The sequence below is a fragment of the Madurella fahalii genome, assembly GCF_045866475.1.
Source record: "Madurella fahalii IFM 68171 DNA, scaffold_3, whole genome shotgun sequence".
Classification (NCBI taxonomy): Eukaryota; Fungi; Ascomycota; class Sordariomycetes; order Sordariales; genus Madurella; species Madurella fahalii.
Window position 1 is genome coordinate 245,017 of NW_027263973.1, and position 25,290 is coordinate 270,306.

Sequence of the window (25,290 nt, forward strand, 5' to 3'; positions counted from 1 at the left end):
CACCTTAAGCTGAGGTCTGAGAGATGGCCCGCCGTTACAAGACATTACCAACTGAAATATGATCAGAAAAACGTTTGATGGCATCAAGGTACATTTCATGGCTACCTAAGACCATAGACTTGCGATTCATAAGCCGCCTCTAGCATGGCGTCCCCTTAACAACATCTTGCTGCGTCGGTTGTTGAGCGCTTTAAGCAGTGCATCCAACGCGGCTGGAGCTCACGGCGATGTCGTCGTACCAAAAGGTGTTTGTATCGCCGCCATAGCTCTCCCACCCGAAGAAAATACCCGTCACCTTTGGCTTGATACTGCTCCTCTGCCACTGGGCGGCGTTAGGGTTGGAGACGCCGGGTTTGCTGGTAAGACCAGCCACGACCTCGTCGTTTAGCCAAGTCTCGACGCTGCCGTCCGGCCCCAAGTGGTACTCCAAGCATTGCCAGGTGTTTGTTGCAAGGGCCTTGGAAGTGGCGACGCCTTGCGGGGAGAGATCTGGAAGGGTTGCATCGTCGGACTCGCGGTTGAACATCAGGATTCTGTTTTGACCGCCGATGCGAAGATGTTTCTTGTTGCCTTGGGCCGAGTCAGGCATGGTGATGAACGTGACGTGGGCGTCGGTGAGGGCTTTGGAAGTCTTGCTGGAACAGGACGCATCTGTTAGCGCTCCTAGAATTTATGCAGCCGGACTGTTCACATCGTTCCAACGCCATGGGTATTATCGGGAGCATAATTGAGCGCCCTGTGGCGCTCCAACTTTAACAACACCAGAACTTACATCCAAGCCCTGACGTAAACATCACCGCTGGGGACCTTGTTTGTGCCGAAGAAGATATGACCACAGTAACCTCCACCGCCGTCAACCCTCATCGAGTTGCTCCCACTATGCGCAGTCGAGCTGTCAAGGCTGACTTTGCCACCCTGGCTGCAATCGGGCGCGTAGGTTGGCCATGCAGCTTGGTCCCATCCGCTCTCGAAGCCCTCCGTAACTTGGGCAAGGGAGAAGGGGAGAAGAGCAAAAGCGATAAGAGCAGCTTGGCCGAGCATATTGGCGGAGTGATGTTCAAAACACATGTACTGTGCAACGGATAGGATAAGAACTACAAGAACGGGGAGATCAAGGTATTCATGTGCTCAAACCCGCAGTTGCAGCTGTCTCTCGGTTGTGGCGGCCGGAATTGTCGTCTGATTGTACCGGCGGCATCTCTCTCCGTTCACTCTTTTAAGCTCTTTACTCCACAGCTCGGATATTCTGCCCCCGTATCCGCAGTTGTCACCTGACGGATTCTCAGTGGTTCCTCACGGCTGACGATTTACCACGGCACAAATACGGCGGATTCTTTTCTCGCCGAGGGAGGTACTCGCCATGAGTGCGCGACAACGCTATGCCTATGATTGAAGGTCAAGTTAAGCTTTCAGTCGATACCGAACACGACCACAGTATGGATAGATCTGGTATTTGGCGCGTGGTGCATGTTGCATGGCGTATTGGAGAGATCTGCCTCGGCCTCTTATTAGCCTAAATATTGGCGATGATATCGAGCCTTTATTACCTTCTCCCGGACCCATATATGCGACGCTTCATTCATTCGTGGGCCCCGTGTTCCGACGGGCTTTGAATCCATGTCTATAAAGATTTCCCGGGTGTTACTCCACTGCCTTTCCGAAATAGACACGCAATACGGTTGTCAGGCACCAGAGGACCCGTTATAACTGCACACTCAAATTAACGGTCGAGAGCATGGTCATTCTGCGCACTACTATCGTCGAGCTTTGGATGGTAAGCGACATGCACGTTAGTAGTGTATAAGACATGGGAAATGTTCCTATCAGGAGCCTTGAACCGATCGACCGTCTCTATTTCTGAAGATTCAGCAGCCTATTATCAACCGCAGCGCAGTCACTGCTGCTGCCAAACGGGGGAGATGAGAGTGGAGGAAGTGTAGTGTTCCACCACTGTACTGTAACCGTCCCAGAACTGTCTTAAATCCTCCTTTCGACTGTGCCCATTTCACAGGCTAGAGTAACAGGCGCGAGGATGGCGCCATAAGCGGGTTCGGATGCGGAAACACGCGGGAATATACTCTCGGTATCCACGTCAACGCCCTGTGATACTTTGATACTTAGATGTAGCCATTACTCCCTTGCGAAAACTTCCCTCAGTATCTCACAGCACTCACGGTACAACTCTGCTGCTGCGGGTGCTGGCTTGGTGGGGTCAGGCGACTTGTCCCAGGCATGGGGCACCCCAGGAATCATTTTGTACCTCACGTCCTTGTTGATCGGAGCTCTTCCCAACCGCTGGGCGAGTTCCTCGCCCTCTTTCAATAACATGTCCCATTCGCAGGTATAGAATATTACTGTCTCGGGGATGGCTGCGACCAGCTGCTCGTCTGTAGCTTTGCTAGGCGATATATACGGGTGTGCTAACCGGAGGCTCGGTGGGTCAAGGTATGATGCGTCGAACAGAGATGTCAACGTGTCCGGGAGAGTCTGGTCCGGCCGTACCGAGGTAGCTCGCTTTACGGCACGAGAGATGGTGTAATCCGTGGTCGGGTACCACGTCGCGACGGCGCGGATGCGGTGGTCTGGGATGGTTAGGCCCGATGCCTTGACCGACTTGATGTGGTCTGCTAGGCAAAGCGGCGAAGTGAGTGAGAGGTTTGCGCCCGCCGAGAAGCCCGACACGGCCAGTTTCAAGGGGTCAATGTGCAGATCGGCGGCAAAGCGGATCAGGTAGAGCAGCGCATCCGCGCCATCCTGTACCGCTACGGGGAACGGGTTTTCCGGGCTGAGCCGGTAATCGACGCTGACGACGACGGCATTGCACTGCTCGAGGACGAAACGGGTGAATCGCGCATCGTCGGTGGCACTGCCGAGCGTGAAGCCGCCGCCATGGAAATTGACGACGGCAGGGAATCGTGTGCCCGTTCGAGCTGCTTCTTCGTATCCTTGGGGGGTGTAGAACTGCAACGTGAAGCGGCCCTTGACGTTGGATATGGTGGATGGAATTGATTTGGAGAACGAAGGGTTTGGTGGACGTGGAGGCGCGAGGTAGTGTAAAGTCATGCCCACGTACTGCAACGACCTCCACCACGCGGCCGAGATTCGGAGCCGGAGCCGCGACGGGGCTGTACCGATCGCATCCCGGGCCGTTTCTAACGGTCTTGTGTCTGCGAACGTCGGCTGCTCTGATGCGGAAAGTTTTACGACGGGGATGCCGTCTACGGTAGGGATTACCCCGGACATGGCGGAGGAAGCCAAGAGTTGCTGGCAGGGGCAAAATGCTCTTTAGGTTGGGGCTGCGGGGGGGCTCTCAGGGCGCTGATGGCCGGCAACAAACGTAAAAAGATAGCCACGGTAGTAATGAACACGAGGACGGGGATGAAGTGGGCGGGCCATGGCTTCAATTGAAGCAGGGCCGTGGGAGATAACATTTGTGTTGTTTTGCTTGCCAAGCTCCCATTATGTGCCCCGGGCGCTGATGTCATTGGGGATTGCCCAAGGTGGTGGTAAACCGCCAAGTCACACTGCTGCTCGGGCATGTTTCGGTAAGGTACAGCACCATACAAGTTTAGTAGCGGGGTTGCCAATATTTGCTTGGCAGCCGGCACCCGAACTGACGTCACACCATCCTGCATGACGTACGGTACCGCAACCCTCAGCGCAGAAATGCGAATCACCAAACCATGACACCAAAGCTACAAGCAGCCTGAGTGGGATAGGAGCAATATGTCCGGCAGCACCGCCCCTGCTAATGCCCCTGCCAATGCTCGCCCCCCAGGTGCCCCGGTCCCTTTTCAGCACCGGGCGAACCGCGCCATGTGCCTTAGGCCGGGCTAATATTGGAACAAACCAGCATGTTCGGCTCCAACACATGGTTTTAACATCAAGGTGGCCGCCAAGTTCCACAAGGGTAGTGGCCAAGATATTTGTCCCCTCCCGCCGGGCATTTAGTCTCGTCTCGTCCAGTTCCACCAGAAGCCTCCTGTTCCTGGCTCGTCTCTGAACTGGACGTCGAATTCAGTCTTGCTAAACTTGCGCATCCAAAAGATACACCGACCAATACCCGCGCGAGATCCCGAACCGTCGCCCAGACAAACAATCGAACCCCCCACGCGTCTACTGTCGCGGCTGCCCACCATGGCGCCAGGCGGGCTCAAGAAGCCGATCTTGGCTCTCAACCGCATCATCGGGCACTCGTCGGCTAAGAATCACATCTTGAAGCCGAAGATAGGCAATATCGCCGCCCTCAACGACGACCATCGCCAGGAAAAGCAACTCAAGAAGGCCCAGGAACAGCGCGTCAAAGAAGACGAGCAAGAAAGCCAGCGGCGATCGTTCCAGCAACGGCGCAAAGAGGAGGAAGAGAGGGCTCTCCGGGATGACCCGCCAGAAATCGCTGCCCGATATGGCACCAAAACGGACGATGTACTCGCACAAACCTCGTCGATCCAGGAGCTGGCCAAGAATCCCGACAACGCCGGCATGTCGGTCAGCTTCATCGCCCGGATACACCACGTCCGATCCCTTAGCTCCAAGTTAGCATTTGTCATCTTCCGCGAGCAGATCGACCTCATACAGGGCGTTCTGGAGTACAGGGAGGGCGAAATCTCGGAGAACTTTGTGCGATGGGTTCAACACTTGACCAGCGAGGGCTTTGTGCACGTCCGGGGGAGGTTGCAACGGCCTCCTGAGGAAATCAAGGGCTGTTCGATCCGCGACCTCGAGGTCGTGATTGACAGTATGCATCTCGTGGTGCCCGTCAAGGAGCACTTGCCCGTCGACGTCTTTACCATCGACCAAGTCGAGGAGGACGAGGAGACGCATCAGCTTGAGGCGCTGGCGTCAACCAGGGTACGCGTATCCAACCGCATCGCTTTCTTGCGGACGCCTACGGCCCAATCCATCTTCCGCATCAACTCCGCTATCTGCAGCATATTCCGATCTGTGCTGGAGGGCCACAATTTTATCGAGATCCACACCCCAAAGCTCATGCCGGCTGCTACCGAGTCCGGTGCCGAGGTCTTTCGAGTGAATTACTTTGGACGCACGGCGTTCCTCGCTCAGAGTCCCCAACTGTCCAAGCAGATGAGCATAGCGGCCGACTTTGGACGCGTCTTCGAGATCGGCCCCGTCTTCCGCGCCGAGGACAGCAACACCCACCGCCATTTGACCGAGTACACCGGCTTGGATCTTGAGATGACTATCAACAGCGACTACCACGAGGCGCTGCGCATCATCGATGATCTGATGAAGAGCATCTTCAAGGGCGTGTACAGCCGATGCAGGAAGGAGCTCGACCTCATCAAGACACGCTTCCCCCACGAGGACCTCGTCTGGCTAGAGGAGACACCCGTGTTCACTTTCAAGGAAGCAGTCGACCTGCTGAACTCGTCTGGTTGGACCGATGACCACGGCCGCAAAGCCTCGGAGGTCGAGGACCTCAGCACGCGTGCCGAAATCCGGCTCGGTGAGGTGATCAAGGAGAAGTACAAGACCGATTACTACATCATCGACAAGTTCCCCGCATCCGTGCGGCCGTTTTACACGCATCTCGACCCCGAAGATGAGAGGTTCACCAACTCGTTCGACATCTTCCTCCGCGGGCAAGAGATCACGACCGGCGGTCAGCGTATCCACAACCCGGAGCTGCTGATTGAGAGGATGACCAAGGCGGGTATCGAGCCAGCCGGGATGCAGGAGTACCTGAATGGTTTCGAGTTTGGCGTCCTTCCGCACGCAGGATGCGGCATTGGCCTGGAGCGCCTCCTCTTCCTCATGTTGAACCTCGGCGATATCCGCAACGCGTCGCTGTTCCCTCGCGACCCCAAGTCCCTACCGGAAGAGAAGGAAACGATCCTCCGCCTCCCGCACCCGGAAGCCGATACTATCCGCTACGCCTACGACTTTGAGCACGGCTACCCCAACCTCGAACCTCCGCCAGTCGAGAAGCTCATCGCCAACTACGGCGATGCAACCAACACGTCGTGGCTCGACGACCGCTACAAAGTCTGGCGCCACGACGCGACCGGCGCTGCGGTTGGTTACGCCGAGGAGAACGGTTACGCCCTCGTCATGGGCAACCCCCTCTGTGACCCGCGCCAGTACCAGCCCGTCATCCGCGCTTTCCTCAAGCACATGCGCTCGCAAAAGGATCTGCGCCCGATCTGGCTGCTAGTGTCGTCGGAAGTCGAAGAGATCCTGGCCAGCAAACTCGGCTGGCGCACGCTCAGCTGCGTGGCCGAGGAGCGCGTGCCCATCGAGTCGGCGAAGAAAGTCGCCAAGAAGGAGCGTCAGGCCGAGGACGCCGGCGTGACTATCCACGAGCTGCCGGTCGATCAGCCCGTTCCCGAGGATTTCAAGAGGAGGTGTGATGAGCGCATTGCCGCGTGGAAGGCGAATCGCAAGGGGAGTAAGCAGGTGCACATCACCGAGGTGAGGCCCTGGGTAGATATGGAGCATCGCAGGTATCTCTGGGCTGAGTCCAAGGAGGGCGAGATCGCGGCCCTGTGCGTTCTACACAAGTTGTCTCCCGCCAACGGGTATCAGATTAAGTTTGCACTTGACTTCCCCGGCTCGCCGTCCGGTACCATCGAAGCGCTCATCTCGGCGGCCATTCAAACGCTTGCTAAGGCCGGAGTGCAAAACGTTACCTTCGGCGCCGGTGCGTTGCCAGAGATGGTAACGGGGGAGAATATGGACGGAGTCAGGGCAAAGATTCTGTCCAAAACGTATCGGACCATTGCGCAGCAACTCAAGTTGGTCCAGAAGAGCGAATTCCGTGAGAAATTCGGAACGAACCACGACTTGGTTTTCATCTGCTATCCCTTTATGGTACGTCTTTCTCCACGGCTAAGGTCTACGTCCCTAGGCAGCACTCCACTCGTACCCCCTTCAGACACCCCCTCCAAGATTCCGAAGTGGTAACAACATACTGACACTTTAAATAGGGCTTAGGAGTTAGCGGAGTGCGCAGTTTGATTAAGTTCTTTGAGGATGAAATGTGAGGAATTGCGATAATGGAGGGGTTTGAAGCCTCTGGCTGATATTCCTAATTCTTTTTCTTGTTTCGTTTTTCTTTTCTCTCCTGTTATAGCGATTACGATACCTTTGCCTGTTTAGTTTTAGCAGCGGAGCTAGCCTAGTAGACACAGTAAACCTCACGTAATGTTTAGCTTGAACAATATATTCAGGGGCCGTACACGTCGAACCCCCAGTCCTTTTGACTCTGTTAACACATCGAATGCTTTCCAGAATGAGTCGACCTTCCACCAGGGATTCATCAAATGGATTGTGCGAGCCATGTCTGCCAAGAACTTAAAGCGCACCCTACTAAGTCAACTTCACCACTACCATTGGTGTTCTATCGCTCTTTAACTCTCGATAGTCGCGGAGCGAAGGCGGCCAAGGCGGCGATCTAGCTGCGGCTTCTTGGAGGCACAGCCGAGTCCAGTCCTGGACCGAGCCGGACCGCTTGGCAGCACGGTTTAATTAATGCTGTTCCGGCGGAATTAGGGCATGTAGTTACCAGGGCAGTGCGCGAAGTGAACCGGATCACTTGGCGTAGACCGTGGCATTGGAGCAAAAGACTGAACGACGTGAGGCTCGACGGCATTTTGTCGTTAACGATCCATCACCAGGACGATGGCCACACCAATGCCCGAGTGGCAGCCCAAGTATTCTTACTCGCCGTTGTCCGAGCCGGCTGTAGCGTTCGCTTCTCACCAGAGTGTCCCTGAGCTCGTCAACGAAGACAACACGACGAAGGAAATTCGCAGCGTGTTGTCAGTAAACCGCCAGCTGACTCCGTAGCACACCTGAGCGTCCGCAACGCCACAAAACACACCATCGCCTAGGTTAACACCAGACGGGAAGCGACCGGTTCCACTTGCGGCCAGCGCATCCCGTGATGAGCCTAACCCGAGGAAGACAGCAGTCCGGATACTGTCCATCCTTGTTGGCGTTCTTACCGTAGCCGTAGTCGGTCTCGCCGTAGCAACCGGGGTCATAGCAAAACGCGCCGGTGATGCCGAGAGTTTGAACGTACAACTCGGTCTTGCCGAGACATGCCCTCTGCCGACCACCACCACCACCATAGCGACAGCGACAGTGACAGCCATGGTCTTCCCCCCGACCGGCCAGAACTCGCCAATAACGGTGCCGGTAGACCCCATCACGACTGGATGCGCTGCAAAGGACGAGAAGATCTCCGGCACTACGTATACTACAGAACGTAAGCCTCGCCCCTGACCCCAGCCCTTGGTTCTCGTCCAAACCCACGCGATCCTAGCCACGGGCCCTCCTCGGGCGCCGCAGTTTACGGCAAGATAACTTTCGCACGCTACTGCAACCTTGAGACGCGGTACTTCCCTTTCTACGCTCTCGCCGCGGCCAGTTTCGAAGCATGCCTCGATGCATGCGCGGCGTACCTTTATTGCTGTGGATTGCACGCAGCAGGACGACGGCGGGCTTGATGGACCAGGGATATGCCGCCAGCTATAGGCTTGAGTGCATGTCCATACTGCCCTGACAAATATTTCTTCCCTTTGTTTTATACTAGCGGCACAACCAGAGCGTTCTTTGCGAGTACGAACAATTCCTAGAGACAGGAGTTTAGGTTATAGATGCGCAACGGAACGGGTATTCAAGATACCATAGAGATGAAAAGGATATTTAACGTCCAAGATATCCCGGAATAAAAAATAACTTGCCCTCCAAGTACTTAGGAATGATATTTGCGTCGTGGACATATGGCATACCACCCTTGTGTTTTCAATGCTCCTACCCCAAGTCACTCAAGAAGACCTAATCCAAATTTATGTGTAGCCGTGGACATGAGAAGTTCAATGAGGTACTGCGTCCGGTCCGGCGGATCTAGTCTAATGATTCCATCACATGCGCTACGTACGTTCTGTTACTATAAGAGATGAGGCATGCTTTAACTACAGAGAGAAGCGACCCCGTTGAAAATCTAGCCTAGGTTCTAGAGCACCAAACCAACCTGTATCAACCCCAAATTCTAGACAATTCTTACACCGCTACTACAGACTTTGTTCCGCCTCTACGCCCCCGGAGTCGCGCCTCGACCTCACATGCTCAGCGCGCCAAAGCTGCTTCTCGCGCCTCAGGCACCAGCGCACCCAATAAATAGCAATGAAGGTCCAGATAATAACGAAAACGAGAGGGCTTCCCCATCCTGGTAATATATGGTCAGCAAAGATTCTTATGAAGCGAAGCTAAAAAGGAGTGCAACATACCGACGCCATAGGCCACCTTCTCGGGCACGGTCCAAATGACAACCATGGTTCCAATCCCATCCACCAGCGCCCCGACAGCCCAAAACCAATTCTGCTGCGCAATCATGGTCCTGAACCGGGGGCTCACTTCGTACCTCGCCATCAGGCTATTCCTATACACCCTTCCACCGGCGCCGTCAACGCCGACGATATCCTCGATGATGGTCAGCACGAGCGGCGGGACGCGGGCGCCCTTGGGCACCGAGCTGATCTTGCAGGGGGCCGGCCGGCGGGTGACGTTCATCCACCCGCTCCAGACGAGCTGCAGGCCGATCTGGATGAAGAACAAGGGCACGGGGATGGCCAGCAGCCTGACGAGCGGGTCGTGGGGGATGGACCCGCCGATGAGAATCGCCGTCATGACGGTGTAGCCGAACGACAGCGTCCAGTGGGTGAAGTCAAAGCTCCAGCGGGTGCCGCCGACGGGGCGGTACTTTTCGTCCTTGAGGATGAGCTTGAGACAGCGTAGGCCGAACTCGATGCCCGTGACGATGCCGAAGAAGGAGGTGATGATGGCGAAGATGATGCCGTGGCGGAGCGTGGTGTGCAACGTGAGGCCGTAGTACAGGGCGATGGGGAGCAGCGCCGACTCGAGCACGAGGAGGAAGACGACGATGGCGAGCTTCAGCTTGTAGTCGAGGATGCGGTACCGCAGGCGGGGGAGGCCCGGGAGTTCCGCAAACTCTGGCACCGGGCCTGTGGCGGCGCATATCGTCGACGATGCGGCAGATGTGTCGCCCAGCGACGGGGAGCCAAGCTTTTCGGGCGGTGGTTCTTTGGATTCTCTGTTCGGTTTACTTTCGCGAGCCATGATGGGTAGTAATCTCCTAGTGTGACAGTAGGAAAGCACCGGGAATGGATAAAGTGGGGATGATGCCAAAAGTTATAGATCACAGCTGTTTTGTCGAACGGCTCTAGCTGACAGGCAGGTTCTAGGCACATCGAGCAATGATGTCTGCCGCGGCCGGGCTGGCAGGGACGGGTATGCATGATCTGCAGAGGAAGCGGCGGGAAAGGATCATTTCACGAATCAAGAGCAATGCAAGGATATATTCTTGTCGCCTATTCTACATGGCAGTGCTTCGAAAATGACGTTCATGGAAGCTTTGTTCAATCTGGCATTCGGGGGAGACGTTCTGGGCGCTGCGGCGTTGCGTCAGGCGATGATGTCATCGGATGTGGCAAACTGGTCCCTGCATAAAGCCCATCACTTGCCATTCGAGCACCCTAACCCTAAGCCTGCTACATCTCCCAGAATGCGCGCGGCTTGTCATAAGCGAATGATCTTGGAAAGTAGTAAAGTAGTAGTAAGTCATCTCATCTCATCCCTATCCATAAACACACCGCCGTTATGTGGCCTTTTGCACAATATTATCTGGTCCATCACAAGACTACTCACAATGGGAATTAAGTACTACAGTACCTACCTACTGACAACCGGATCAGACGACAAAATCGTCGGTTAACAAGGCTCACTTGGTTACCTAGATTGTGAGGCGGACTCGCATCTCGGATCAAACCGAGACTGCCACTTGTTGCTGCAAGGCCCAGTCCTTGCCTAACGGCACCCTAAGCATCCGTTGGAGCTCTTCCCGAAAAATCTCCACCCCTGACACCCCTGACCGGCCATCCTGCACCAATAACTCCAACTCCTCCTCACCTCTAGCGCTGAACATCTCGCAGCTGCCATAAAACACGCTGTCGCCTGCGTCAAGATACAGAACAGGCTTGTTATCGATCTGGACATGGACCGAAAAAGGTTGGATAAAGAGGCTGGTCCGGCTGATGGATAAAGCGTATATGACCACGACCGAGCCAAATACCTTTGGCAGGAAGTCGACCAGGACCAGTTTCCCTGGGAGGAGGTTGATCGTCGCAAATTTAGTGACTCCGTTGGCTGTCGTGCGCAGGTTCGCCATGAAAAGTTCGGGGAACAGGTGGATCGTGTGCGTGTAGCACTCAGGCTTGTTTGGATCCCCACCAGCCGGAAAATTCCGAATTTGCACGACGGCAACCTTGCCTTCAGGGTTGGCGTGGAGGCTGTAAAATGTCTTTGTCGTAGTGATGGGTTCCATTGCGATTAAAGGCGCAAACGGCCCGGTTTCGTGGTGCTTCAGGTTTGTTGATGGGAGCAAACGGATGCGAATGAGAACCGGGAATCCGATTCTGTTCAACACCTTTCAATGGCGAAGAGAGCTCGCGGGAAGATTCGACGGTGCACTCGGCTTTGTTTAATATTCTGACTCCTTGCTCATTATCAAACAGAGGACTCAACTGGCAAAGGCGCACAAAGGAACTACGTATGGATCAAGGCACCGCTGCTAAAACGCCAAGCATCGCACAATGCCTTTGAGCTGTCCGCAGAAACCACACAACCTTGTTGGATCCTGAGTTACCTACTTGATGGATGTATGAACAGAGAGCAACGTGAAGACTGGATTAAATTCAGCCGGTGTAACCTATGACCCAAATCTTGTCCCGCATCCATTGCAACACGTGAAACGAGCGTGTTACTCCTCCGCTGTCTTGGGCGTCCCATACCGAATGAGATCCGCAGCCTGTCGAAGCACGTCAGCAACCAATCTATTTTTTGGCCCCTTCCGCGGCATAGCTCACCTTCTCGGCGACCGCATAGACGGTCTGGCACGTATTCGCCCCGGGCAGCGTGGGCATGATACTCGCATCGACGACCCTCAGCCCCTTCACGCCGTACACTCTCAGCTCCTCGTCCACCACGCCCCCCAGCTCCCGCGGCATCATGGCGCACGTCCCCGCCGGGTGAAACTCGCTGGGGCTGAGCGTCTCCTCCAGGTAATCCCTCCACTGCGCATCGCTCTGCACGTCGTTGCCGGGCTGCACCTCCCTCGGCTGGTACGGCGCCGTCAGCGGGTTGTCCATGTAGTACCTCCTCGTGAACCGCAAGATCTCCGTCATGACGGCCGCGTCGAGGGGGTTCGTCAGCGCGCGGTAGTCGACAACGGGCACGCGGTTGTAGGGGTCCCGCACGTCGATGTTGACCGTCCCGCGGCTGAGCGGGTGCAGGTCGACGATGATGCCGTTGGAGGCGCCGCCCGTGAAGACGAGGTTGTAGAAGGCCGTGTTGTTGGCCGCGAGAGCGGCCGAGTAAGACAGCATCTGGGCTCGGTAGCCGGCGGAGACGGTGGGGTCTGTCGACGCGGGTAGGTACGAGCCATGGTCTTGTGCCGCGAGAGCGGAGGAGATGTTGGACCAGCGTGGGGAGATGACTGGGAAAGGAAGCCAGGCTGCCGCGTTGCCCGTAGCGATGGAGTTGGGGCCGGTGCGGTTGGCTGCCCAGACCGCGGCGGCCCAATTGGCAAAGGTCCTGTTGCTAAACATGTCGTCGGAGCTGGGGTTGAAGGTGAAGTTGCGGTCTGGAAAGATCAGCGGATCAGTGAGTCGCTACCAACTCGGAAAGGGAAAACGTACACGTGTACGACGCCATGATAATCGGGTGGTCCTGGAAGTTCTGCCCGACTCCCGGGAGGTCGACAACGGTGGTAATGTTAGCCGAAGCGAGGAGTTTACTCGGCCCGATGCCGCTGAGCTGCAGGACCTGCGGGCTGTGGATTCCTCCAGCAGCAACAATCACCTCCTTCCTTGCGCTTACTACCGTTTCCACGCCAGGGTTTGCCATGGGCCGTCCCGAGCCGACCTGGACAAAAGAGACACCGGTGGCCGTGGTCCCGTTAAGAATGACTCTTCTCACCTTAGATCCAGTCACAAGGTGGTAGTTGGCTCGGTTCAAGTTGTCGTAATGACCAGTTCTTGCGTAGGACCGCACCACAAGCTTTGGGTCCATAAACGTGGGGTACCAGTACACACCCGGCTTACCAGATCCGCTGTCCTCAACAATCGGAACCCCCGGTAGGCCCCTGAAAGCGTCCATGTGGAATGTGGTGCCAGGATACTGGAAGGACGGCCATCCAGCATACACTCCCGAAGTGTTCCCCCAGAAGCTCGTGTCGTAGGTGATGTTGGAGGATTCGGTGACGGCCTCATCCGGTGGCACAAATGTTAGAGCTTTTTTGAAGTAGGGCAGCATGCCCTGCCAGCTCCAGTGCGAGCTGTTGCTGAAGAAATTCCCCCATCGGTCGTAATCCTCAGCGGTGCCTCGAACTGTCATCATGGCATTTACTGCGGAACTACCACCGACAACCTTTCCGGCAAGCACGGCGGTCGTTCGGTTGCGCAGGTTTACTTGCGGCACGGAGTTGATGTCAAACATTAAAGACGCGTCACTCATTCCAGAAAACCCTCCCTGCACCGTTGAGATGGAGGTAGAATTGCCTGACCACGAATCAGTAACAGCAGCCACAGTATGTAACAGCAAACCTACTGAGCTCGCCGTACTCGATCACAAGCACCGTGGTTTCGCCATCTTCGGTTAGCCGATCAGCAACGGTCAGCCCCGCCGTCCCTCCTCCGACAATGACATAGTCGTATGCACTGTCCACATCACGGGCATTGTGGAAGATCTTGGAGGCGCGAAGCTCTCGAGCATGTCCCAGCAAGGCTCGCTGGGACAATGCCAGGGTCGTGACAACCAGGTTGGTAAGTCGAGCCATGTTGTTCTCGCTTGAGCGCAGGCCGAGGATTATCCAACCTCGGCAATGGACATTGGAAGCTTTTTAATGAGATGGGTCTGATATTTGGATGAAGTGCCGAGCCCGCCTCCGTTCCGCCACGTTGACATTTGAATAGCCTGAAAAAGCCATAAGCCTGTCAACCCCCCTGTTGGCACGAGGAGTGGTTAAATGAGTTAGCGTGACGGAACGATTGGATCGAGTATAAATATGGCCTTTCAGGTACGCTGGTTATTTAAGTATGTGTGGGTTTGCCGTGGGCTTGATGCAGGTAGTATATGAGCAGCTGCGGGCAACGGCTGTTTGGGTCTTTCGGCCATTAGCCGGGTCATGTCCCAAGCGCCAGTCCGGTGCGGGGGCTTGATTAAATCGGCAGGAACCGAGTCGAGCGGCTCGGAATGCATCCGTAGCCGCCTTCGCCCCTTGCTGGGTGTGATGACTGTAAAAGGGGCCGCACCTTACGCATGGAAGAACCACACGGCCTTTGATCGGGCGACATGTTCCTATGGATCGGCGGCTGGGAGTGTCCCGATGTAGGTTAGGAGCCATCTGTCAGCCCGAACACCAGAAAGCGTGGCCATGCCTTACCTAATCCGAGCGCAAGTATGCCTAATTAGTAGCAGGGTCCCCCCAAGCCTCTCGAAATCACCGGTTCTCAGGCACTTCTTCAGTAGGAAATAAATCTAGCCAGAACATGTAGATCGCAGCCTCGATGCCGGGTACGCTACTATAACCGTCAAGTACCTGGCATTAAAAATATGCTTTAGGTTCAGCCAGCCTCAAACTTCTTTCAGTGCGTCCGTCTAAGACGAAGCCGCAAAGCACCGCCAGGCCAATCGATAAACAAAGTAAAAACAAGCAGCTGGGTCCCGTACACGCTGCCCTCAGGGCGCCAAATCGACAAGCACGAGCAAGGGACTACACAGATCTACCAGAGGCCCAGTTAATGACCTAAGATACACAGATTCCCGGCCCGGCAAAAGATTGATTACGGCGGAAATGTCACGTTCACGATTGCTAAAGACAATGGTTAACGAAAGTGATTCCGTCGAAACTTGAATCGGAAATGGGTCGAATGGCAGCCTCTTCCATCACGTTGGATCTAGTCAAGGCCAGACCCATCGTCTCATGCGTGTTGCTCGGTGTGCGGTCCTGGAGTGGCTTACAAACGAGACAAACAGTTACTACGGGTGGCTGGATGGAGAAACCGCTGCTGTAAGTAGTGTTAACCACGGGCGTTTATTTCAAACCGGGCACAAGCAACTTTATGTACTTTGCTGTGGCTGCTCATGAATACTTTCATCCGACGTGTGAAGCCATGATACTGATGAGAATACTGCAAGTTACAGATTCTTCCACCACCATCTATGCGCATGAGTAATACAAGTAACTTGGCGACAACGCTGAGGGAGTGACGCAGTAGGGGAAACGAGCCTATAGGGGCGTCAGTTACGAATTCCCCCTGAAACCTCTTATACCCTCTTATAATGAACTCACCTCTCTTTGCGTTTCTAATACTGAAATCCTATCCGAGAAGAATAGGGGTCAATGGCCTTGCTCGGAAGCGGTCAATTGGCCTCTAAGAGCAGACACCCCGAAAGCTGTCTCACGACTCAGGTTGCAGTTAAACAAGGACCGAAGACACGGGGATCGGCCCCTTGTCCATAAGAGATCGTCTTCTGTTTCTATGATTCATTTCTTTCCACTCAGCCTCTCATCAGATTGGACCTCCGATATTCCGCAACCTTGGGGCTAGACGTAGCGGCTGAAACATCCATGTCCGCTGCGAACGGCGCCGGGTTCAATACCGAGCCGCACGTTCACCAAGTTCAACTACCGGCCAACCCATCGCGTCTACCAGTGTCATTTGACCAAGATCATACGCCGGGAGTCTCATGATCGACGGCAGGGGCAGCGGCTGCCGTTCGCCACGCACAACTCAAAACAGATTCTGCTGCTGAAGCATCTACAATTTATCCCTACATTCTGCCTATATGTGTGTCTCGTCAATCTTTACACTGCGCCAGGCTTCACATCAGCCCACTGCCTTAGAGCAACGCTTGGACCCGCAAAACTCCGAACAGGACTGGGTTTGCATGTGTGATGCTCGGTGAATATCATCATGCGATATCGCACGCGGGTGGGAGACGCACCGAACTGGAGCTGGTAAATCCTCCTAGCGGCTTATAGACTACAGGTACCGTCAGACTAGCCGTATAAATCTGTTTCTTTCCCATAAAGGATTTTGAAGCGCATTGGTTCTCCTTGACGTACAACTCGGGAATCCGTTTTTCGATACTTTCCTTTGAAACAAAACCAACACCACCGTCAAGATGCCTTCCTTCCGCAAGCCACCACCCCTATTGGCCTCCTTGTTCACCACAATCCTACAACTCTCCATCAAGACCTCGGCTCAACAGATTGGAACCACCGTTCCCGAAGTCCACCCGCTCCTCCCTACGCAGTTCTGCACCGCCTCTGATGGATGCACCACCCGCCAAACTCTGCTCGTAGCCGATGCCCTCAATGGAGCCCGCCCTTTCCATTTCCTCACTGACCCTTCTGTTTCCTGCGGCACTTCCGAAGCACTCAACAACACCTCCCTCTGCCCCGATGCAACCACCTGTGCCCGCAACTGTGTCCTCGAAGGGATCGACTACGGCAGCATCGGCGTCGCGACCCGTGGCAATGCCCTCACTCTACGGCAGTATTTGTTCAATGGAGAGGAGTACGAGAGTGTTAGTCCGCGCGTGTACTTGTTGGCGGAAGATGGGGAGAATTATGAGGGCTTGAAGCTGCTCAACCAGGAGTTGACTTTTGATGTTGACGTGTCGAGGCTTGGGTGTGGTATGAACGGCGCGTTGTATCTGAGCGAGATGGGGCTTGATGGTGGCAGGAGCGAGGTAAATCCCGCAGGGGCGAGGTACGGGACTGGATACTGTGATGCGCAATGTTTTACGAACGTGCCGTGGATTAACGGCTTGGTAAGCACCTTATTCGCCGGCATGTGCCGATGCCTGTCACGACGGCGCTGACTAGGTGCCACAGCCCAACCTGAACGCTTCTGGAGCCTGCTGCAACGAGATGGACATCTGGGAGGCTAACTCACAAGCCAATGTCTTTACTCCCCACACTTGCAGCGGCACAGGGTCTTTCCTCTGCTCGGGAGACGAGTGCATCCGGACAGACGCCGGATCCGGCGTGTGTGACAAGAACGGCTGCGGCATCAACACATTCGCCCTAGGCACGCCCGATTTCTACGGCCCCGGTTTGACGGTCGATAGTTCGCGTCCCTTTACCATCGTGACACAGTTCCTCACCAGCGATAACACCTCAACTGGCACGCTAAGCGAGATACGGAGGTTGTATATCCAAGATGGCAATATCATTGCCAATACTGCTGAGACCACTAACGAGGAAGTGGAAAATATCCCGGGTGGATTCGAGGGTGCCATAACACAAGACTATTGCACGGCTCGTGATGCATCCGATTTCCTGCGTCTCGGTGGCATGACAGGCATGGGCGAGTCGCTTGCGCGGGGGATGGTGCTGGTCATGAGCATCTGGAATTCGCCCGGCGACTTTATGAGCTGGCTTGATGGCGGCGACAACGGGCCGTGCAACGCCACTGCAGGCGACCCGCAGCGGATCGTCGAATTGACGCCGGATGTGTCCGTTACATTTTCCAATATTCGGTGGGGAGACATTGGCTCGACGTTTAATCTTTCGTCGGGTAGCAACAGCGAGGATGTTGTAGCTGGGAAAGCAGTGGCCGCAGAATCAGGTGCTGGAGTCGCCCAGGGACCGCCGATTGGGCTGACAACAGCAAGTGTTGTCGGCCTTGCCATATTCCTTGGGGCGTTCCTTTCGTAGAGGCCGATGGCTGGATTCTGGATGGCTGGCCCATCTAGCTGGTTATAGACAAGGGCGTACTTAGATATGATTGTATAGTAGCTTAGATTTCGCTTAGCGTTGGTTCGATATTGACTGATTTTGCTTGATTCGACGTGCTTGCCGGCAAACGGAGCTGTTAAATAGTGTTCCGTAGTTCCTGCTGAGCAAAATACCGCCTCAAGTTATCGACAATCAGCGCCTCTGCGCCCTGAGGCCTCCCTCCCGCCGCATGAGGCGACACAATACAATTCGGCGCCTTCCACAACTTGCTCCCCTCCGGCAACGGCTCCGTCTCAAACACATCTAACGCAGCTCCCCCAATAGTCCCCTTCTCAAGCGCCTCAAACAATGCCTCTTCGTCCACCGACGTCCCGCGGCCTACATTGACCACCCACGCATGCTTCGGTAGCATTCCCAGCCTCTCCTTATTCAACACGTGCTTCGTAGAATCATTTCCGGGAAGTATCATGACGAGCGCGTCCGTCTTCGGCAGCAACTCCGGCAGCCAGTTGTCCGCGTACACCTCGATCCCGTTTCTGACCCCGGTCTCCCTCGCCACCCCCTTCACGTCGGCCCCCAGCGCAGTCAGATAGGGCGTCAGGCACTTCGCGATGTTCCCAAAGCCCCAGATTAACACCTTGGCATCCCTCAGCGTCCGAAACGTCCCCGGCTCCCGGTCGGGCTGCGGCCCGCCCAAGTGGCCCGGCCACTTGCCCTGCAGCTGGAAGTCCCTCATCTCGTAGAACCTCCGCGCCGCATTCAGCAGCAAGCCCAACGCGTGCTCGGCAACGGTGCGGTCGTGCAGCCCCGAACCGGTGGTGACGCGCACGCGGGCCGGGTCGAACCCCGCCGCGAGGACGTCGTTGGGCCCTGCCGCGAGGGACTGAATCCACGCGAGCCTGGGCATGTTCTTGGCGGCAAAAGCGAGGTTGGCCGCGGAATTGGCCCAGGTAACCAGGATCTCGGCGTCGAGCAGGTCGGCGGGGATGGTGGGTGCCCCGGCATCGTAGAGGTGCAGCGTGAGGGTCGGGAAGCCCGATATGGCCGGGATGTCGAGCTTGAGGGTGTTGGGGTAGAGGAGCTTCATTCTGAGCGATGGAGAATGGCGCCGAAGGTAGTCGGTTGGCGTGGATGCAGCGGGTGTTGGCAGTGTAAGGTCCAATTAGTAACTATCACGGTTTTGGGGCGTGGTGGTGAGGGGTTATCTGCAGCTCGGTTGGCGGGGCAGAAGAGCCCGGTAAGGTTGTGTACATACTGTACTGCGCCGACAGCGGGGATCTCCCACGGGCTGCTCTGCAGAAGGGTGCCTTGTCCACTGTTCATTATTTCTGCTCCGATATAGGTGGAGACCCGGCTGCGTGATCGGAGCCGTAACCGACGGTGGGATAACTCATAACAAATGCAATGTAATTCTAGAAACTCCGGCTGCGAACGTTTCATCATTCTCGTTACGTATAATCTGTCAATACATTGGCGCCGGGCCATCACGGACTATACCTTACGCGGAAATAAGTATTCATCTTTTGTGGTTCCGTAGGGGTCAACCTCGTCTATCAGAACCATCGAACGCCATGCCTCATTCATCTGTACTTGGATGCTGCCCCGGGATGAGAATCGCGCTTGTTTTCGGACGGTCAGAATATCTATTAACCTTCCTATGGCCATCAGTCCGCCCGTCGAAGGACAGAAAATGAAATAACGGCATATGCGTCGGGAGAGGAACTCCGGTAAGCACATGAAAGCCTCGCCAACGTGGCCGAGGGCGATGAAAGGGGTGCGTATTTAGTTCCAGCAGAGAATTCTGATCACTCTGCGGTTACATCACGGCGCTAGCCCCGTAGCTCAACTATACCTACCACCACCAGTTTCAAACCCGCTCTGGGACAACTCATGAGTTAGTTGTACATGGCAGAGTAACATCACATGGGTCCGTTAGTCATCATGGTGCACCCCCTAGAGAAAGACAAGAGGAAGATTGCCGTTGAAATTGCCATCTTGGTTAATGTTGGACGAGGGCTAAGGAAGAGAGGCAACGCATAGGTAACGCTACCGGATGAGATCATCACCGGCCCATCCGCCGGGGCCGAGGTTACCTCCGGCATCACGCCGCATGGCTTGTTGCCCCGGCACTCGGCGCAAGCGGTGTAGGAATGGAAATTACTGGATGCTTAAGAGACACGAACGGTTACGTCACGGCAATGCCCTGAGTAATAGGGAATCAATATATAAGGTGTGCCTGTATTCGATCAGTCGCCTGGGAGTGATGGCTGCCCGGAATATGTTGTCCGATTCAAGAGGCGAAAGCGGCGGTAACCGTGAAACAGGCACGGGACCGCAATACCAACGTCGGTGTGACCCGGTGGTTGCCCGGGCCTGGAAACAGTGGCGTGGCGCGACCGAATAATGGGTTCAGAACGCAGCGCGTTAATTTGAGGCTGTGGGGCCCCCACTCCCAATGCCCCGCGCAACCGATATCGCGCTGCCCCTCGTCAGGATTTTCCCATGACAAACGAGTCACAGGTGAAATTCGAGAGCTCTTGTCCGGGGAGGAGTTGTGCTACTGTATACTAAGGTACGTTTTCGAATCCTGGTGGATTTCAAATCTTGTTTCCCAAACTTCGACGTTACATTGATCGTGCTAATTGAACGTCGCAGGCTCGCGAATTTCGGCTCTCAGCGAGCCGCACAGATAGCACGACCATCATGGCATCCGAAGCCCTCACTGCGATTCCATTATCTTCGCTTCCAAAGATCTCCCAAGGCAAAGTCCGGTATGTAATTGGAATTTTAATGTCACAATCTGTCACAACGCTGTGGCGCGGATTTGCTGCAGCACTCATATATCTCAGAACTGATATTGCCACATGGTGTAACCCTGGCGATGTTCAAATAGACGCTGACCTTGAACTTTGCAGGGATCTTTTCTCCCTCCCAGATGGCGAGGAGCCCAGACTTCTTTTCGTAACCTCCGGTAGGCGTTGTTTCCGAATCACCCGCGATGCTAAGTCTAATAAGGCGCAATTCGCCAGATCGTATAAGCGCGTATGACGTCATCCTCAAAGTCAGCCACCTTCACGAACGGTTCTTCCCCGAAGCATTTGGGGGTCACTAACAGGACAGGATAGAACGGTATACCTTCCAAGGGAATCATCTTGACTCTGCTGTCAGCGAAATGGTTCGAGGTCCTGTCGTCCCGAGTTCCTGGCCTGAAGCACCATTTTATCCACCTCGGCCCTCCGCCGGCATCGGGGTTCACACCTGAAGAGGCACGGATACTCCGTGGGCGCTCGATGACTGTCCGGTATGCGCCTCTGATATCGATACATTTCTTCATTAAACACTAACGCTTGGCTTTAACAGCCGTCTGAAGATTTTTCCAATCGAAGCTATCGGCAAGAACCCCTTTGGCGTGCTGTCAATGAAAGAAGAGCATGTTCTGGAACATTATCTAATATTCTGTGTCTAGTGCGTGGCTATGTTACTGGAAGTGCCTGGGCAGAGTCCGTTCCCCCCTGTGCCGAAGAACCGCAATCATTCGCGCTGACCCCTCGCAGATACGAGAAGAGCCAGACCATCCACGGTCTGCCGCAGCCTGCCGGACTGCTCCGCTGTGCACAGCTTCCTCAGCCCATCTACACTCCGTCCACCAAGGCAGAGCTTGGTGACAAGGATATCAACATCTCCCCGGAAGAGGCGAGAAAGATTGTAGGCGATAAATATGCCTCGCAAATTGAGGAACTCGCACTAGCATGCTACAAGGCGGGAGCCGCGTACGCGGAGGAGCGCGGGATCATCATCGTAGGCCTACCGGACGAAACCATTACAGGAATTGTGGCCACTAATGCTTCACTCGGCAGGCTGATACCAAATTCGAGTTCGGTCTGGATGAAGAGACGAACGAGATTTACCTTGTAGATGAGGTTCTCACGTAAGTCACCTCCGTGCCGCCATGCGGCATGGCTTCATTTGGCTCTTAACAGCGGATTGGAGCGAAACACCTTGGCGCGATGGCTTAGCACGGAGTACTGACGTGAAGCACCAAGACCCGATTCCTCGCGCTTCTGGAGCAAGACCGACTACCAGGGTATGCTCCGTCCCAACCCGTCTCCGTCCGTTCAAAATACTGACCCATCCTCTAGTTGGGCGTGATCAGGACTCTTGTACGTGGTCATACCCGTGGCTGTGTAGATGCCAGGAACCAAACACGGAATATACGGTCGCGATTCTAACAGCTTGCAGTCGACAAGCAGGTGCTCAGGAACTGGCTGACGGACAATGGTCTGGTATGTAACTGGTGCTTGCTTTCTGGCGGCAAATTGCGGCAGGCTTCTAGGATTTGGCCTTTTGATGAGGAGCTAACGCTAGAATGCAGAAGGGAAAGCCGGACGTGGAAATGCCGCCTGAGGTGGTTGAGAAGACAAAGGCTCGGTATACCGAGGTGTACGAACGGCTGACGGAAAGCACTCTCCAAGAGGGTCTGGAAAGGTTGGCCGCTTGATACCTGCGCCATTGAACAAGCCTATCGTATAGATTGATTGCGCGTCAGCGGCCCAAGGTATTGACAGGCATGCCTATATTACCAAACCTCGTTAGCTTAACTACAGCCTTATGACGTGTACGGTGTCCCGCTTATTAAAGGCCACCACAGTCGAGAGTGCGATGACCAGGCGTTCCAGGAGATGACAACCGCTAATTATACCAGTTCGAGGTATTGGTGAAGTTACCGGCGAGAATGCAACATGATTATGCACTGTGCCAATGTATCCAACGGCCTTCAGCTGACACACTTTACTTTGATATGGTGCAGGTGTGTATGCCCGATCCGAATAGTCCAAAGCCGTAACTTTGACTAAGGAGCATTTCTCCTGCCAAAAGCGAGCTTGCGGGTAGCTTAGAAGCTTATCTTGAATACTGGGCTGCGCCATCTAGTTATCTGTTTCCCTTCATGGAAGTACTCAGTATCATACGCCGGTCGCGTCATTCTCGAAACAGCAAGTCGGAAATTAGATACCGGCAAAAATAGATGCATTTTGGTTTTCTAGGATCGTATTGGTTCCAACCGTACGGGGCTTAGGTACCCATGCTGACGGCAGCAGCGAAGCTTAAAGCTACACGAGCCTTGTGGGACTGGGTTTGCGGGAGGCCCAGCATGTTTTGGAAGACCCCTGCATGGTGCTGTACTCTTTTCAGAATTGCGCAGCTACTGTGGTACCATCTCCTGGTTCGAATCTCACACCCAAGACCGTCAGGGGTGCGGCGGCGTAGCCAATCTGACGCGTAGGCCTGCAGATAACCGTATTTGCAAATTCCGCCCGAGGGATCCGCGGAGAGGGATCCGCGGAACGGGTACTCCTCGCAGCAGCGGGAAGGATTGCAGTGGGAGGTGGCTGAATAGGGAACTGTAGGTATACTTCCAACAATGAATCGGGTCGGGCCTGAGTTCAATCCGCCGGAGAAGGACAGCAAGGCGGAGCTCTTAGAGTCCGAGTGCGAAGCTCTTCGTTGTCTCCTGTCTTTTACTTATAGAAGTTCTTACTGCTGTTTTCCCCTGCGTCTCAAGCACTCTGATACCGATAGTAACTCCCAGTTGTCGCAGTTGTATATGTCCCTAGGAGTCCAGATCCTCACCTTCTCCGATCCAAGTTTAATCGTTGCTCACCAGCGTATCTACGGGCTATCATGGCAGATGAACAAGGGAACGAAACCAATTCTGGGTTCTACCATTACGACCCCAGCGTCGCAGCCAATGCCATCTTCGTCGCTCTGTTCGCTGTGGTGACAATAGCGCACACATATATCCTTGTGCGCAAAAAGGCGTGGTACTTCATCCCATTCCTTGTAGGATGCCTCTGTAGGTTCAACTCCTCTCTTGTACTGCGGACCCCACTAATGGGTGGGCTGGCATTAGTCGAGGTCGGTGGATACATTGGGAGAATTGCAGCGGCGAACGAGAACCCAGACTTTACGATGGGCGTCTACATCTGGCAAACACTTCTTATTCTTCTCGGGCCGGCGCTGATGGCCGCCTCCATTTACATGGTGCTCGGTCGAATGATCCGGCTGCTGGACGGGCATAAATACGCCTTGGTCCGGTCAACGTGGATGACCAAGGTTTTTGTTACGGGCGATGTCCTGTCCTTTATTGCACAGGGTGCCGGTGAGTATGCTGCATTAAGGATCCCTGGACTTTCTTTCTGATCAGTTTTTCTCTCAGGTGGCGGCATCCTGGCGGGGGATGACAATTCGGAGACAACCCGTGACACCGGCGAGGGCATTATCATGGGCGGTCTGGGCATCCAGATCCTCTTCTTCGGCCTCTTTATCCTCACGACCATCCTCTTCCACGTCCGCATTACGAAGAACCCGACAGCACGCTCATTTTCGGTAACCGGGCCCTGGCAGCAGCAGATCATGGCGCTATACGCCACCAGCGTGCTGATCTTGATCCGTTCCGTGTTCCGCCTGATCGAGTTCGCTATGGGTTACGATGGTGTCCTGATGCAACATGAGGCTTACCTGCTCGGCCTCGATGGAGCGCTGATGTTCATCGTAGCTACTATCCTTGTGTGGTGGCATCCGTACAAAGCCCTCGTGGGATACAAGGAAATGCCGAAGAGGCCGTGGAAAAAGACCACGGCAGATAACATCGGAATGCTACCGACCGACACCGAGTCTCAGTCAACGATCCCGAAATTGCCTGGTCCTTACGACAGCGATGGCACAGGGGTGATGGTGCCTTTGCCTCCGCCTAATAGCACCTACGCTCCGGACACGCAGTATGCCTTTGGGAGGTGATGGGCGTGCCGAGTCCTCAATTTCGTTTGTCCCGACGGCGGGACGTTGCATACGTGTACCACGAATCCTGGACTGCGGGCCGAAGATGGTAGATACTTGGGTCCGGGAGCGCGATCCCGGCCTTTGCTATATTGTATCAATGGTTTTGCATGGCGTTATACGGGTCAAATCTAGAAGGTGAACGGCGTCCAGAGATGCTGCTGCCTGTGCTTGTTCTAATGATGGGCTATGGGCTAGAGTTAAAGTTTTATCCATGTATCAATAGAACCGCACTGGTACTCACCCTACCTACCTTATACTTCATGTTCGGGTTATTCTTCCCAGCGGAGAAAACCGCGTCGCAACGCCGCGCCTCTACGCTGTTGCTGAACCTTGATCCTGCCCTATCTCAGTCCGGGAGCCTATAACCCTAACCCCAGAGATTTATGGTATGGTCCTTGGGATGTGAATGATTGGTGGGCGCGTGCCAGGCGGGAGCTGCTGTCGCGCTATTAATGCGAAATCCCGGCGTCGTCCAGCGGCTTGGGATGCGCGCTGAAAATGTTGATTAGATGGTGCTTGTCAGGCCGAAATGCTCTAGCCCCGCCATGCAATGCAGTAATTGCTTCTCGGGATTGCAAGACTGAACCTACGGCGACGTCCCGTCTTTCCTTTGCAAAAAGTCGCTCTCGGCTCGAGTGTCCGAATGGCAATCCCTTTGTTCG

The 25,290-nt window shown here is 54.9% G+C and overlaps 11 protein-coding genes across 11 annotated transcripts; 5 read left to right on the plus strand and 6 right to left on the minus strand.

Annotated features, from left to right (window-relative positions):
• Positions 1-190: 190 nt before the first annotated feature.
• Positions 191-1,041, minus strand: MFIFM68171_05589 (Cip1-like core domain-containing protein; the record flags this gene model as incomplete). Its single annotated transcript, XM_071061009.1, has 2 exons — positions 191-635; positions 773-1,041. 2 exons carry the CDS (start codon positions 1,039-1,041, stop codon positions 191-193), a joined length of 714 nt encoding a protein of 237 aa, XP_070917110.1.
• Positions 1,042-2,130: 1,089 nt separating this feature from the next.
• Positions 2,131-3,243, minus strand: MFIFM68171_05590 (uncharacterized protein; the record flags this gene model as incomplete). The annotated part of the gene is made up of 1 exon (XM_071061010.1): positions 2,131-3,243. The coding sequence occupies one exon, from the start codon at positions 3,241-3,243 to the stop codon at positions 2,131-2,133; it is 1,113 nt and encodes a 370-aa protein (XP_070917111.1).
• Positions 3,244-4,137: 894 nt separating this feature from the next.
• On the plus strand, positions 4,138-7,004 carry DPS1 (aspartate--tRNA ligase dps1; the record flags this gene model as incomplete). The annotated part of the gene is made up of 2 exons (XM_071061011.1): positions 4,138-6,831; positions 6,948-7,004. 2 exons carry the CDS (start codon positions 4,138-4,140, stop codon positions 7,002-7,004), a joined length of 2,751 nt encoding a protein of 916 aa, XP_070917112.1.
• Positions 7,005-7,641: 637 nt separating this feature from the next.
• MFIFM68171_05592 (uncharacterized protein) lies at positions 7,642-8,471 on the plus strand (the record flags this gene model as incomplete). Its single annotated transcript, XM_071061012.1, has 3 exons — positions 7,642-7,781; positions 7,854-8,230; positions 8,314-8,471. 3 exons carry the CDS (start codon positions 7,642-7,644, stop codon positions 8,469-8,471), a joined length of 675 nt encoding a protein of 224 aa, XP_070917113.1.
• A 567-nt stretch (positions 8,472-9,038) lies between these two features.
• MFIFM68171_05593 (uncharacterized protein) lies at positions 9,039-10,104 on the minus strand (the record flags this gene model as incomplete). Its single annotated transcript, XM_071061013.1, has 2 exons — positions 9,039-9,193; positions 9,255-10,104. The coding sequence occupies 2 exons, from the start codon at positions 10,102-10,104 to the stop codon at positions 9,039-9,041; spliced, it is 1,005 nt and encodes a 334-aa protein (XP_070917114.1).
• Positions 10,105-10,807: 703 nt separating this feature from the next.
• Positions 10,808-11,368, minus strand: MFIFM68171_05594 (uncharacterized protein; the record flags this gene model as incomplete). Its single annotated transcript, XM_071061014.1, has 1 exon — positions 10,808-11,368. One exon carries the CDS (start codon positions 11,366-11,368, stop codon positions 10,808-10,810), a length of 561 nt encoding a protein of 186 aa, XP_070917115.1.
• Positions 11,369-11,803: 435 nt separating this feature from the next.
• On the minus strand, positions 11,804-13,879 carry MFIFM68171_05595 (uncharacterized protein; the record flags this gene model as incomplete). Its single annotated transcript, XM_071061015.1, has 4 exons — positions 11,804-11,851; positions 11,910-12,685; positions 12,741-13,601; positions 13,651-13,879. The coding sequence occupies 4 exons, from the start codon at positions 13,877-13,879 to the stop codon at positions 11,804-11,806; spliced, it is 1,914 nt and encodes a 637-aa protein (XP_070917116.1).
• Positions 13,880-16,230: 2,351 nt separating this feature from the next.
• On the plus strand, positions 16,231-17,770 carry MFIFM68171_05596 (uncharacterized protein; the record flags this gene model as incomplete). The annotated part of the gene is made up of 2 exons (XM_071061016.1): positions 16,231-16,881; positions 16,946-17,770. The coding sequence occupies 2 exons, from the start codon at positions 16,231-16,233 to the stop codon at positions 17,768-17,770; spliced, it is 1,476 nt and encodes a 491-aa protein (XP_070917117.1).
• Positions 17,771-17,927: 157 nt separating this feature from the next.
• MFIFM68171_05597 (uncharacterized protein) lies at positions 17,928-18,878 on the minus strand (the record flags this gene model as incomplete). The annotated part of the gene is made up of 1 exon (XM_071061017.1): positions 17,928-18,878. The coding sequence occupies one exon, from the start codon at positions 18,876-18,878 to the stop codon at positions 17,928-17,930; it is 951 nt and encodes a 316-aa protein (XP_070917118.1).
• A 1,616-nt stretch (positions 18,879-20,494) lies between these two features.
• On the plus strand, positions 20,495-22,289 carry ADE1 (Bifunctional purine biosynthetic protein ade1; the record flags this gene model as incomplete). Its single annotated transcript, XM_071061018.1, has 12 exons — positions 20,495-20,562; positions 20,707-20,762; positions 20,821-20,852; positions 20,917-21,092; positions 21,152-21,183; positions 21,258-21,291; positions 21,346-21,589; positions 21,649-21,719; positions 21,835-21,875; positions 21,931-21,951; positions 22,031-22,074; positions 22,164-22,289. 12 exons carry the CDS (start codon positions 20,495-20,497, stop codon positions 22,287-22,289), a joined length of 945 nt encoding a protein of 314 aa, XP_070917119.1.
• Positions 22,290-23,470: 1,181 nt separating this feature from the next.
• Positions 23,471-24,586, plus strand: MFIFM68171_05599 (uncharacterized protein; the record flags this gene model as incomplete). Its single annotated transcript, XM_071061019.1, has 3 exons — positions 23,471-23,642; positions 23,700-23,948; positions 24,006-24,586. 3 exons carry the CDS (start codon positions 23,471-23,473, stop codon positions 24,584-24,586), a joined length of 1,002 nt encoding a protein of 333 aa, XP_070917120.1.
• Positions 24,587-25,290: the final 704 nt, after the last annotated feature.